The 13,470-nt window shown below is 28.8% G+C and overlaps 2 protein-coding genes across 3 annotated transcripts in view; both read right to left on the reverse strand.

The window, feature by feature from the left end:
- Positions 1-4,012, reverse strand: part of LOC107410725 (uncharacterized) — a 4,643-nt gene extending 631 nt beyond the window's left edge. The window contains exons 1-3 of one of the 2 annotated variants that reach the window (XM_025071030.3): positions 3,699-4,012; positions 2,858-3,634; positions 1-973 (exon numbers count right to left, since the gene is read on the reverse strand). The exon at positions 1-973 is cut by the window's left edge and continues 1 nt beyond it. In XM_025071030.3, coding sequence (XP_024926798.3) covers positions 1-973; positions 2,858-3,401 — 1,517 coding nt within the window. In that variant the 5' untranslated portion in view covers positions 3,402-3,634; positions 3,699-4,012. Of the gene's footprint in view, positions 974-2,857 lie in introns of both variants that reach the window. The other variant, XM_025071031.3, reaches the window with a different exon arrangement.
- A 7,753-nt stretch (positions 4,013-11,765) lies between these two features.
- Positions 11,766-12,901, reverse strand: LOC107410697 (F-box protein At4g18380-like). Its single transcript, XM_060812101.1, has 2 exons — positions 12,896-12,901; positions 11,766-12,635 (listed from the first exon to the last, which is right to left on the reverse strand). Exons 1-2 carry the CDS (start codon positions 12,899-12,901, stop codon positions 11,766-11,768), a joined length of 876 nt encoding a protein of 291 aa, XP_060668084.1.
- Between the last annotated feature and the right edge of the window lie 569 nt (positions 12,902-13,470).

Here is a 13,470-nt window from a genome sequence, read left to right on the forward strand (position 1 = left end):
CTCTGAACTGATTGAACCGCCTCTGAACCGCCCTCTTCAAATGGTTTCTGTTGTTCTAAGGGTTGAATATCTTTCTGAAATGGATCAGACAGATGCTGTTTTGATATTCCTTGCTGATCGTGAATATCTTTCTCCAAAGACGAAGGATGCAAAGGGTTCACGAAATCGTTGTCAATTTCTGTTTCAGGTTGATCATGAGGATTAACATCGTTGTTATTTAGGCAGTGTAGCTGATTATCATGTGAAGGACACGGTGGAAGAATGGGGAAAATATTATTGGATATCGGAGCATGTACTACTGAGTAAGACAAATTCTGATCGCAATGAAACAATGTGCCAGCAGCAGCAGCAGCTCGCCGATCAGGAGGAGAATAGCAAGGAACACCAGGACCAAAGCTCGCCAGGAGATAGTGGAGATCAATTCCAGCTTGATCATGAGGATTAACATTGTTGTTATATAGGGCCTCTAGGCAGTGTTGCTGATTATCAAGTGAAGGATGCGGTGGAAGACTGGGAGAAATATTGTTGGATATCGGAGCATGTACCACTGAGTTATGCAAATTCTGACCGCAAGGAAACAATGTGCCGCCAGCAGCAGCAGCAGCAGCAGCTTGCTGATCAGATGGAGAACAGCAAGGAATACCAAGAGAAAATATTCTTCTTATTGTTGAGGATGGATTATTAACATTCATGGTCATCGTCATTTCTTCGATTGATCCACCAAAAGCAGAAGTAGAATGTATCCCTGGTAGCTCTGTTGCCATTGACTCCCTCGCTTGATCAAGCATCTCATTACCAAAGCGGCTGCAGCTATGATCATTAACTTCTGCTTGCAACGTGACTTCTTCTTCTACGGTTCCCCTTCCCCAGTTACGTGCATCAAGAAGATCGTCCCAATTTCTTTTCTCCCATGACCAAGCCTTGTTAAGATCTTCCCAATTCACTTCGTCCTTTTGAGGCCTGACAACTTTAACTATATATTTACACAAGAAAATTAATGAAATCTCAAATCATATATATCAAAACCAAAGAAATTTTCCAAAACAAAAAAAGTCAACACCAAAGAAAATTTGTTTGCTTATTCCTAATAATTGTTTATAAATTAGGAACAGACATGGAAGCATTTTTCCATTACTTACACAAGATTAATCTTGTGTAGACTTTGCAAAAGTAAAAAAAGCATATAGCAAATTAAACATATGCCTTTGGTGTCTATATATATATATAGAGAGAGAGAGCATTTCTATGGTGCGGATGGTCCGTATCCACAGCGAAGCACTGAAATATAATCCTATATATATATATATATAAGCATATAGCAAATTAAACGTATGCTTTTGGTGTGTGCGTGTGTGTGTGTGTATATATATATATATAGCGAGAAAACACTTCTATAGTGCAGACTGTCCGCATCCGCACTGAAATACCGAAGCATAATCATATATTTATATATATATCCGTTCACATCGTAAAAGTGCTATATGTATATATATGCTGATGTTAGGCACAGAATTTCTAACAAAAACCCACATGTATGTATATTGTAACTTATATATCTCTGGTCTCTATATGAACAAAATACAATAACATTATATGTTCAAGGAATATTCACAGGGAATTTGCTTTCAAATTAACAATTATTTTTCATGGAGAGGTTTAGAGAAGCATATGTCCATAGAGCATGGCAGGATCAAATTCATGCCAAATTTTCCTAAAAGCTGATCATGTTGCGAAATATTATATACTTCTTGAAAGGCTAACAAGCGTTCAGTTAAAACATTAGCATAAACCAATTCTTTATATTCAACCTATAAATTCATAGTTACAGAATAATTATCCTATATAGACGAGTTTTCTTGACATACTCAGACAATTCAAATTCAAGATGAAAACACCTAGCAGATTTCCTTGATTATAAACTTTCTTAGTATAAACCCACATATCTTTAGCAGAAGAACATGATCTTAAACTAAGCATATAATATGAGCATTGACAGAATCCAAATTCTATTGAAATTCCATTGTACTACTTTTACGACATCATATCCATCTTCATGGCATTGACAGAGAGCCAACGAAATGCTTTATTAACCTTTCCTTTGGACAAACATATGAAATTGAAACTCTCACGAGAGATAGCTTGTTCCACAGATAAGATTTTGGATTTGTCGATCGGAAATTTTTCAATGGCAAAACAAAAAAATCAATACCATTTACTTGATATGATGCATATACTCAAGCAATATTACCTAAAAGGAATCAGCTATATATTTAAAGAGATCTATCAATGTTTCCACAAGACAAAACAACAACTGAAAATAAAAGGTTGGAAATCGAACCCAAAAGCAAGATAAAAAATTTTTTGTTTTCTAATGCATAGACTCTGATAGCAATATCAATAACGGGTACGCAAAAAACAAAATAATAGAAACGATTTGCTAGAAACGTGTCTTCTCTTAGAGATAGTTTATTTTTATATAGCAATCTAATATTCTTTATGTACAAGGAAAAAATAAATACAAATCATCTCAATAAATGGGCACTATTCAATAAATAATAACGACAAACATTATCATTAAAGGCTGATTTAGTGAATTGATCGAGCATACTTTGACATGTAAATATCACTGAAGAGCCGCAAATATAAATAGATCAGGTTGAAATAAAAAATCTAAAGCACAGGGAAATTAAAGTACGATTAATAATCAATAAAGAGAAAATAACAATAAAAACTAATTTTGAAGGAAAAAAAATTAACTAATTATTAATTAAAGTAGATCTAATTAGCTATATATATGCGCATATATATATATATATATATAATCTATTAATAATTAAGTAAATTAATTAATTAATACCTATAGAGTTCCGGGTAGCTTTAGTAGGGATCGAGTGCTGAGCATCAAGAGTGTCCCCCGGTTGTCGTTCCCAGTTTCCTCTAAGGTAGATCAGCTGCTCTTTCCATTCTCCTCTTTCGGAGTGGGGTAAACCAGTGACCAAAGAAATTCCCTTCTCTCTGGGAGAAAAATAATATAGAGAAGTAGTCCCAGGATTTTTCTTCGCTACATAGCAATAACAAAACTCGTTCCAGCCCAAATTAACATTACATATACGGTTCACTGCTAAAGTACCTAACATTATCCTCCAACAATTTGGTACTAATTGGATGGGGGCTAACTGCAGTCTGCTTAATATTTCTCTAATCAAGGGATGGAAAGGAAGACACAAACCGAAACTAAGAGCATAGGCAGGTATCTTGACTCCTGAATTATCATCAACAAAATTTTCTGAAACCCTCTCAACCCTCACCTCCTCTGTAATCTTATGCTTATTATCTTCCTTAAATTTATCAAACAGTTCACTGGTACTTATCTTAAAACCAGTAGGCCTAAATTTAACCATAATTAATATTGTAGCCAAATAAATAAATAAATAAATAAACAAGCACAGAAAAGGTAAAAAAATATGATGAACAATAATAGAAAGAGATTATAGATAAGTAATTAAGAGACCGTGGATGAGAGAGTAAAATATATGTTACTTTTCTAGGCGATCAATAATTGAAAGAAAATGAGGCTGAAAGGAAGAAACTGACCAGCCCAGGAGCGAGCAAAGAACCCTGATTAGAAGCATTCCTATATAAAGTGAAGCGCAGTTAGAAGCACTCTTATATAGAGAGATCAAGAGAGAGAGAAAGACCTTAAACAAGCGCTGAAAATATCTTCGTGCGGCATGAAGACCTCTTTTGCTTAAAAAATAATAATAAAATAAGAGGTTGTCTTCCATGGAGCCGAGCCAAATAGGATTCGTCTTTCAGGTGAGAAACAAAATTAATGCTGCAGTGCTACTTTGAGAATCTTCACCTACGCAGTGGTCCAGTTATATTTTTGAAAATTCTTATGAAGACTAAGATAAAAATAAAGTTAAACTGGTGATCCCAACTCCGTAATAGCGAAGAAAATGGTCTGGACCGAGCGTGACTTATTCAGTGATCTGGCAAGAAATAGTTCGATATCGGTGGTTTGCATTAATTCAACGACGATCTTAAGTAATTTTTTTCAAAAAAAAAAAAAAAAAAAAAAACTAGGGCCTTATTTGCCAATTGTTTTTAAAAAGTTTTATGTTCTGAAAAACAGAAAATTATTTCTAAAACAATTGGCCAGCGATTTTCAAAAATAATTTTTAGTAAACAAATAAAAAATAAAATAAAATTTAAAAAATAATAATATTTTTATTTGTTTTAGAAACAATAAAATATATATTGTTTTAATTTGTTTTTTTTATTATTTTTTTAATCTGTATTTTTCTATCTTATATACAGAATGTTGTAGGGAAAAAAAGTTACTTCAATGTTTTGAAATATTTTAGAGAGAGTGAGTTGTAGAGAGAGAAAGAATATTATGTGTTTACAATGTATCCAATTAAATTTTTCCTTCTTTTTTTTGTTTTTCAAATAGAACAACTTAAAAAATAGCTAATTTTTTTTTTAATTCTTTGGAAGTTATATCAATTATTTTTTTATTATTATATTTTATTTTCCTTTCTTTTGTTATATTCCTACTAGTTATTTTATTTTATTATTTTTTTACCTTACTTCTTTAATTAGTTTTTTTTAAAGATTTCTTATATCAATTATTTATTTTGCTATTTTGTTCTTTTTCTTAATTTTCCATTCTTCCTTTATCAAAATATATATATATAAATATATTTTCTTATCTATAGTTTTCCATTTTTTTTTTCTTATTTTTCATTTTCTATAAGATTTTTTCTAATTTTCCTTTTTTTTTCCTTTTCCATTGTTTTCTGTTTTGCTATAGGATAATTTTTTTTTCCTTATCTCCATTTTTTTTATAAAATTTTTCCCTTATCTCCCATTGTATTTTTTTTCTTTTTTATTGTTTATTTTTATTTCTACCTTTCCTTTGTAAAATATCAAAAAAGTCTAAGTATGCGGTTTGACTATGTTAGTAATATATAAAAGTTAGTGATTTTATTATTATGCTAATATAAGATTTTGTGTATGTTTGCAGTTGGAAATATTATGTTAGACTTGTAGAACTTAGTTTTTCAATTAAGTACAAAATCTTAAGTCCCAATAGTTATTTTATTTATGTATACACATAAATCAATTTGCTTGAAACTCACATCAAAGAATTAATAGCATATATTGTATAATATAAATTAAATTTAAAAATTAATTAATGAAAAGATAATTGACTGATAATGTAGAACGGCTATTGGTCATACAAGAAGTGGAAAAATGTAATTCTAAAAGGTAAACTATAAATCAATAAAAAATTTAAATACATATAATTAAATAAATGATATATGTATATATATATATATATAATAATGTGACTGAATTAATAATAATGAACCAAAATTTTGGAAAAAAAAAATGAAAGCATGAAAAAAAAGTTTCATGTACAGGTATGTAACATGCAGAAAACTATTAATATTGAAAGAGTTCAAATAAAAAAAGTAAAAAAAAAAAATTTATTTAAAATTTTTTTGATACTAATTAAAAATAATTTTTGAAAAATGTTTAACCAAACATGTTTTCATATTTTTTGTTCTTGAAAACTATTTTCAAATACCATTTACCAAACACCCTTCGTCCTCATCAAATAAGAAACATCAATTTTCTATTCTCTATATTGAAAACAATATTTTAAAAAATGTCCAAATCAACACTTATTGACTCCTTCAAACAATAATAAAACAATGCCAACTCATTGGTAATCAAAATTTTAGTTAACAAATTTATTGGGGGTAGAATTGTCTTAAGAAGCAAATTATTATAAGAACTAATAATCATTTTATATTTTATTTTATTTTTTATTTATGTTTGATTCGAATAGGGCTTCTTGAATATGTAGGTCCCGTTTGATAAAGAAAAATTAATAAGAATCTAATTTTTTCAAGAAAGTGACAATTTGTTTTGTATTTAGATATTTATTTGAATTTGAAAAAGTTTGGCTAAGGAAATATTTCCACTTATGTGAGAAAATATATGAAAAAATTATTTTCATAGATGGCTGTATCATTTTGAGATTAATGAGAAACTAGTTTTAATTTAAATACAAATTTATCCTTACTTGATTATACAAAAATAATATAATTATTTATAAATCCTAACTTTTTCATTATTTATCAAATATAATAAAAAAATGATTCTTATTAAATTAATTTTGGTAAAACTAAATTTTAAAATTTATTCTTTTTAAAGTTTGACACTTTCCAAACAGTGTAAACTTTTTCAAAATCTAAAAGCTCAAAGTTACGCCTTTTGTTTTATTTTATTTTATTTTTTGTTGTCAATTTTTCATCCATGAGCTTTAACTAATACAATGTTATCTTAATGTATAATTTGAAAATTAATTCATGCTACTTTCATATGCAGGGTATCAATAAGTATTAGTTTGTTTTTATTTTTTTTTTTTAATTATCAGTAAGCGTTAATCTTTCTTTGAAGGAATCAATAAGTGTTGATTTGGAAATAAATTCCCAGTAATATTCCATGAACATATAATATTATAGTATTTTTGTTCATACAAAAAAGTATTTTAAATTCTTAGAAATATAAAAATAAAACAAAAGAAGTATAGCAGCCTTGGATTATTTTCAATCCCATGCAATTGTCAATTTTGTGAGACCCACAATGCTTCCTAATTAGAATACATCAAAACTTTGGTGGTAGTTGGCTTTTTCCTCTTCCTATTTTAAATCATTGCCTATTCACAATGATGCTCAAACAAACACACATTAAAACACATATTCCACATTTACATCCATATGTATCTTTAATACTGCCAAGCCAGATTGTGAACTTGTTTTATTTCTTACTTTTTGTTTTATTTTTTATTTTATTTTTTATTTCATATCATTGGAGTTATTGGAATCTAAAATTTCACATGAGAAAGTGTGAAGGTTTTCATTAGATTTTTAAAACGACTCTTTTATTTTTGTTGGATTATAATATTTCGCTGTTTCATTTACAGAATGGCACATCCCCACAAAGTGAAGAAAAAAATAAAATTATTAGAACTATTATTAGCTTTAATATCTTTCACATTCATAAACAGTATATCATGCTATTCTGTTCTTTCCAAACATACATTTTACAATAGCACTTTGATAATAATTATTATTATTTTTATTTCGAATAACTATTGTATAGATATATAAATAATATTTTTAAAAAAAATGTAATCACATTAAAAACTTGAATGAAAGTGAATAGGACCTTTCACACAAGCAAAAAAAGAAAAACTTTTCAAAGCTAGAATTGAGAGTTAGCATAAACAAATATATATATATATATATATATATATACACATAAATACAGTAATGCTATAGTCAATTTGTGACAACTTATGAACATATCTTTTGAAGGATCCCCATGTAAATTTTTTTGACGCCATAAACAAGTATTTTTTATAGTAAATCATATATATATATATATATATATATCTTTGAATAAATTGATTTTTACTATATTTTTTATTTTATTTTATTTTTTTATTGACATCAACAACTCAAACTCAGAAATAATAAGATGATATGCCGCATGGACCATTTTTATTGTACTTGAAATACGAAAATGTAAGTCATATAATATGATAGAGCTTCTAAGCTTCATATTATATATACATACATATATATATATATGTAGAGAGTCCACAACATGAAATCTGTTCAATTCCAACCTTGTCAAACTTGAATTTAAAATAATAATTATTACGTAAATAAATAACAAATGAAAGGGCATGGTGAGCGTATATAAGCAGTTCCACAAGCTAGCACCACCCACAAAACTAGATCCACATAAATACTAATACGTGCTGATTTCTGTCAATGCGTCCAGTTGGCCTTTTCTGAATGGATGCCCATTCCTTCTCTCCCATTGGTCAACAGGCAAACTTAAACCCACAAAAGACGTAGGCGAAACAACCTGATCAATCTGTCCTGTGTTATCCCTAACTCTACCAATAGCCAATTGCCAAACTAGCATTGATAGCCATCGACTGCTCACCTTTTTGTTATTAAATTAATTTTCAAACAAAAATTAATCCTACGTATAATTAATTAAGTTTGAAATTAAATTTTAATCTTACTATTTTGGACTGTTATATGCCGACAAGCTTTCATATGTAAGTTGCTGCTTCAATAATTTGTGTCTACATACATAGTTACATTAACTTTTTTTAAGTTTAAAATGATTATTATTGTTATTATTACTTTTTATTTGCATGGATGAAATTTGTTAGTGGTTTTAATAATGCTGAGAGCTGACTATGTTCGTATGAAAACAGTTCATAAGTTTAATGGTAAAGCCGTGTAATATTAAAAAATTAATAATAAAATAAAAAATTTCAAAATAATTAATTATATTATCAATGTTTATTATCACTTATGACAAATAAGTTTATTTCATTTTATTTTAGAAGGTCTTCAATTTTTTGTAGTTAGATTGAAAGTTAATTGAGTTGCCTAATGTTTATGCAACTATAAAACATCTTTTTTAACTAATATCATAAATTTGAATAAGAATAATTAGTGTGTTTGTCTTGTAGTTCATCAATCCATAATTGAGATATACATCCACTATGTGTACACTTTAATTTGGATCATATCCTTTTAAAGGAAGATCAATGGTGACTGAGATAGGGAAGAATCAAGAAAATTGAAAGCTCTACTTAGAATTGACAAGCCCATGTGTCTTAAAATTGCATTCTCTCAAAAAATAATACATAATATTATTTTGTCTTTTTTCTTTAAGTTTTTGGGTAAATAATTAGTTTTTTGTTATATATATATATATATTTTGCAAGATGGCATTCATATGATTTGGTAACAAAGTACATTAGTATAATATGAACATGAAACTAATTTCTATAATTTCATGCCTATAGTATAAACATTGTATACCAAGCATACAAATAAAAAAAAAAAAAATTGCAATACACTAGGCACAATGCAAAATATAGTTTCCTTTTTAATAGTAAATTTCATTTATATACTTTTAATTTTACCATTATTTTGCTTAGACTTCATATTTTTGAAAAATCATCATCAACATAACTTTAGTTTTTCATATATATTAAAACAGCTCCATTTGTTATTTTTATTAATTAATTTAAACAATTAAAAACTGGAAGTTAAAATTATATATTTTATGATTGAATAACATTATAAAAATACAATTTTAACCTTGAATTGTCAAAATTAACCAATAAAAATTGATAAATTATTTTATTTTGATAATTTAAAAAAATAAAAAAAGAAAAATAATGATTTTTCAAAAATATTTGGTCTTAAATGAAATAATAATAAAATTGAAAGGATGTAAATGAAAATCTGCTACTTTTTATATTTTGAATTAGAATATTCTCATAATAATGATTGAAAAAAATCAACAAAAACACCCTTAGTTAGAAGGCCCAATAATGTTGTAGGGACTAAAAACTTCAGCAAAATTGTAAACCAAACAACATAACGTATTGTAAACCAAACAACATAACGTATTGTAAACCAAACAACATAACGTAAATTAATAGTGCCACATAATCACGGGAGATAAAAACTAATGAAATAATACCTACTCATCAATAATCAAAATTTTGGTTAACAAATTTGGTGAGTATAAAATTATCCTGAAAAATGAATTATTATAAGAACTAATAATCATTTTTTTGTTTGATTCTCTTTTATTATTATTTTATTTTATAAATTATATTTAATTCTTAACAAGGCCTCATTTGATAAATGACAAAATTAATGAGAATATAATAATTTTAGGAAAATGACATTTTTTCTGTGTTTAGATATTTATGTGAAGATTAAAAAGTTAGGCTTAGGAAATTTTCCCACTTATCTAACAAAATATATGAAGAGATTAATGGGAAACTAATTTTACATTTTTTTAAAAATATAAATTTATCTTTAATTTATTATACATAGATAATTTAAATTGCTTACAAGTTCAACTTTGTCGTTACTTATTAAACATAATAAAAAAAAATTTTGATTTCTAGTAAACTAATTTTTTAAAAAATTAAGTTTCAAAAATTAATTTCCTTTCAAAGTTCAACACTTTCCAAACAAAGCAAACTTTTAACTAAAAAAATGTTATCTTAATGTATAATTTGAAAATTAATTCATGCTATTTTCATATACAGCGTATCAATAGGTGTTCTTATGCTACTTTCATATAAAGAGTATCAATAAGTGTTAGTTTAATTTTTTTTTAATTATTATAAATAAGTGTTAATCTTTCTTGAGGAAGTCAATCAGTGTTGATTTGGAAACAATTCCCTGTGAATATTCAATGAACATATAATAAATTATAAATTATATTATTATTATATATAAGTTTTTAGTTTATCGATCCCCAAAAAAAAAGTGAAAAAAAACAGATATTTGGTTTTTTTTTTTTTTTGGCTAGAAAAAAAATATTTAGTTTTTAAAGTTACAGTTTGTATACATGAGTGGCATTGTGTGAGAAATTGTGCCTAGCTCAGTGATAACATCAGCATATATATATATATATATATATAGATAGATAGACACCAAAAGCATACGTTTTGCTATTTGCTTTTTTCACTTTCACAAAGTCTACACAAAATGGATTTTGTATAAGTAATGGAAAAAGGCTTGCATGTGTGTTCCTAGTACATAAACAGTTTATTAAGAAGCAAACACATTTTCTTTGGTGATTTTTTTTTTTTTTAAGAAATTTTCTTTCGTGTTGATTGATTTCGTACAAATCAATTTTTTAAGGGCAACAGTAGAATTAATTAAGAACCTAGTTTCTTTTTTTTTTTTTGGTTGAAAATTAACCACCTAGTTGAATGCACAGCCACAATGATTTGCCATTCTATTTAACTCCAAAGCCAGGTTCCATCCTTCTGCTCTTTGACAAAATAATGTCAACTTGGCTAGTACATCTCAAATCATTTATAATCACTAGATGTATCCATTAATATTAGGTCAAGATAATTTATCTCAGATTCTTAATAAGTAACATCTATGTTTAGATTTATATATATATATATATATTGCAATAGTATATAATATATATATATATATATATATATATATATTATATACAGATTTTGATCCCGTATACAAATTGAATATGTTTTTTAATCTCTTATAAATTAATGGATGACTAAAGGCTACTGTCACGAAATTGACCCCTCATATTATTTGTAAACTTCAATTTCTAAGAGACATACGTATACCAAAAGGATCCTATCTTAATAAATTCATGATTAAATACATATCCTATCAAATTTATTTCTTAAATCTTTTAGGGATATCCATTGATTGAACCACTACTATTGAAACGTTGAATTTTGTGCCTTTGGAGACCGGCCTGTGATCTGTCCAGCACTAATGTTATTTGTAAAATGAATTTACAGAATTATTCTGCAAAAACAAAAATTTTGCAAAATTGAATTTTGTTTTGTGTTTTTTGGATAACTGAATTTTATTTTGTGTTGCGACGCTGCGTTATATATGATCTGGAAAAATAAAAAAATAAAAAAGAAAGAAAAAGAAAAATCTATATTGATTCAAGAATCATTCACTACAATACAAACAATGTCTTTCTGCTAATCAGCTCTAATAATCTCTCTATATATACAAAAATAAATCCAAAACATATGTATGTATATAAATGCACAAGAAATTTAAAAAAAAAAAAAAAAAGAAGAAAAGATTAGTTTTCAATTTTCATCAAAATTTGTAAGTAATAAAAACTCAAAAGGAAGTCATTTCCATAACATAGGTCTTCTTCATCTTCATTAACTCTTTCACAGCTTCACCAAATAAACCTCTCTGTTCTTCATCCTCTTCATCATGGAAACCTGAAACTTCCAACTGATCACCATGGTCGTTCCCTTTCTTTTCAACATCAAGGGGCTTGATCGAGATCAGTGTAGCTCCTTTCATCACAAACCCAGAACCAGGCAACTCCAATACAGGCGCATACCAAAGCTTCATGCTCAAATCTGGAATCATACTTCTCTCCAACGATGACGACTCAGACACCATGGACGAGTCCAAAGAGCTTCTCAACTCACCCAATTGTTCTTCACTCATGGAAAGCTTACCTTGCTTGTTCCCATCAGCGATCACTACATCGGAAAGAGTGGGAAAACCCGCAACCACCTGTTTCAACAAATGGTGTCTCGCAGACGCAGCGATTAGCGACGAAACCATCCAAACGATTCTCAATTTGAGCTCCTCATCGTCCAGTAAAGATTGAATTTCACCATCATTTTCTTCGTGTCCTTTGCTCTGTTTGTTAATCTGGGAATTGGGTTTTCTTTCCAGAGAATTCGCTCCAAGAATCGTGCAGCTCCTGAGCTTGCTACCGAATTGGGCATTCCATTTGAGCAATGACAGATCACTATCCGGTTTATTCAAACCCAACTCGCCGCCATGGCTAGGAAGCTCAAGACGCAGAGATTTGATCTCTTTGAAATCCCTGAGAACTTCGGTAGGCGAATAGTAGAGAAGATCATTACGATGCGAGTTGGAATTGGATTTGGTGAGAAGACGAAAAGGTTTGGAAACGAACTTGTTGAGCAGGAATTTGAAAAGCGTCAATGGCCGCCTCAAACCACCCTTTGACGAATAATACCCTTTTTTTCTAATGGGTAAATGGGGAGGAAGATGAAGAACAACGGAGTCGATTTGGGGAACAAGGGATGCGAAGCGTTTGGATACAGAGACGCATCGAACCAGAGATTTGGCGTCGAGTATTTTGTTGAAGATGAAGAGGAGGATTTCGTCTGGTAGTTGACCAAACCAATCTTCTTCTTCTTGTTCTTCTTCAACTACTTGTTGTTGTTGTTGTTGTTGTTCTACTTGTTCTAAAGCAAAACCGCCATGGATGAATAATTCCTTGTTAGCAAAAGACATTTGGAACGGGTGTGCGTTTGTTTGGTTGTTGAGAAAGTGGGTAATGAAATAGATAATTTAACAGAGAGAAAAAGATGATAATAAATTTTTTGGTAATAGAGAGAGAGAGAGAGAGAGAGAGAGAGAAGACAGATGACCTGGTTTGAATGGAGATTGAGAAAAGAATAGGATTTTGAAGGCGGTGTGGCAATGATAATCGTATAAAGATACGCGGTTTTTGACCATCGATCTTGGACACGTTTAAGGCAAGAAGCACGGTTTTGACTCTGCGAAAATACAAAAAAGGAGGTTTCCAAGTAAGCAACTTGGTGGTTTCTAAGAAGCTGGCAATAATTTTATTTTAAATGGATAAATGTGAATGGTAATGGAGATATGATATGTGTCATGCTCATCTGGTTTTAGCTACTATTTATTTAACTAATTAGGTTGTGGGTTTCTGTCATTCCAAAGTAAAACCAGATAGAAATAGAATCCCATGTTTTTTGTTCTTGTTTTTTTCTTTTGCTGAAAAGGATAGGGAATAGAATACTCTCTTAAA

This window comes from Ziziphus jujuba, chromosome 10 (genome assembly GCF_031755915.1).
Source record: "Ziziphus jujuba cultivar Dongzao chromosome 10, ASM3175591v1".
Lineage (NCBI taxonomy): Eukaryota > Viridiplantae > Streptophyta > Magnoliopsida > Rosales > Rhamnaceae > Ziziphus > Ziziphus jujuba.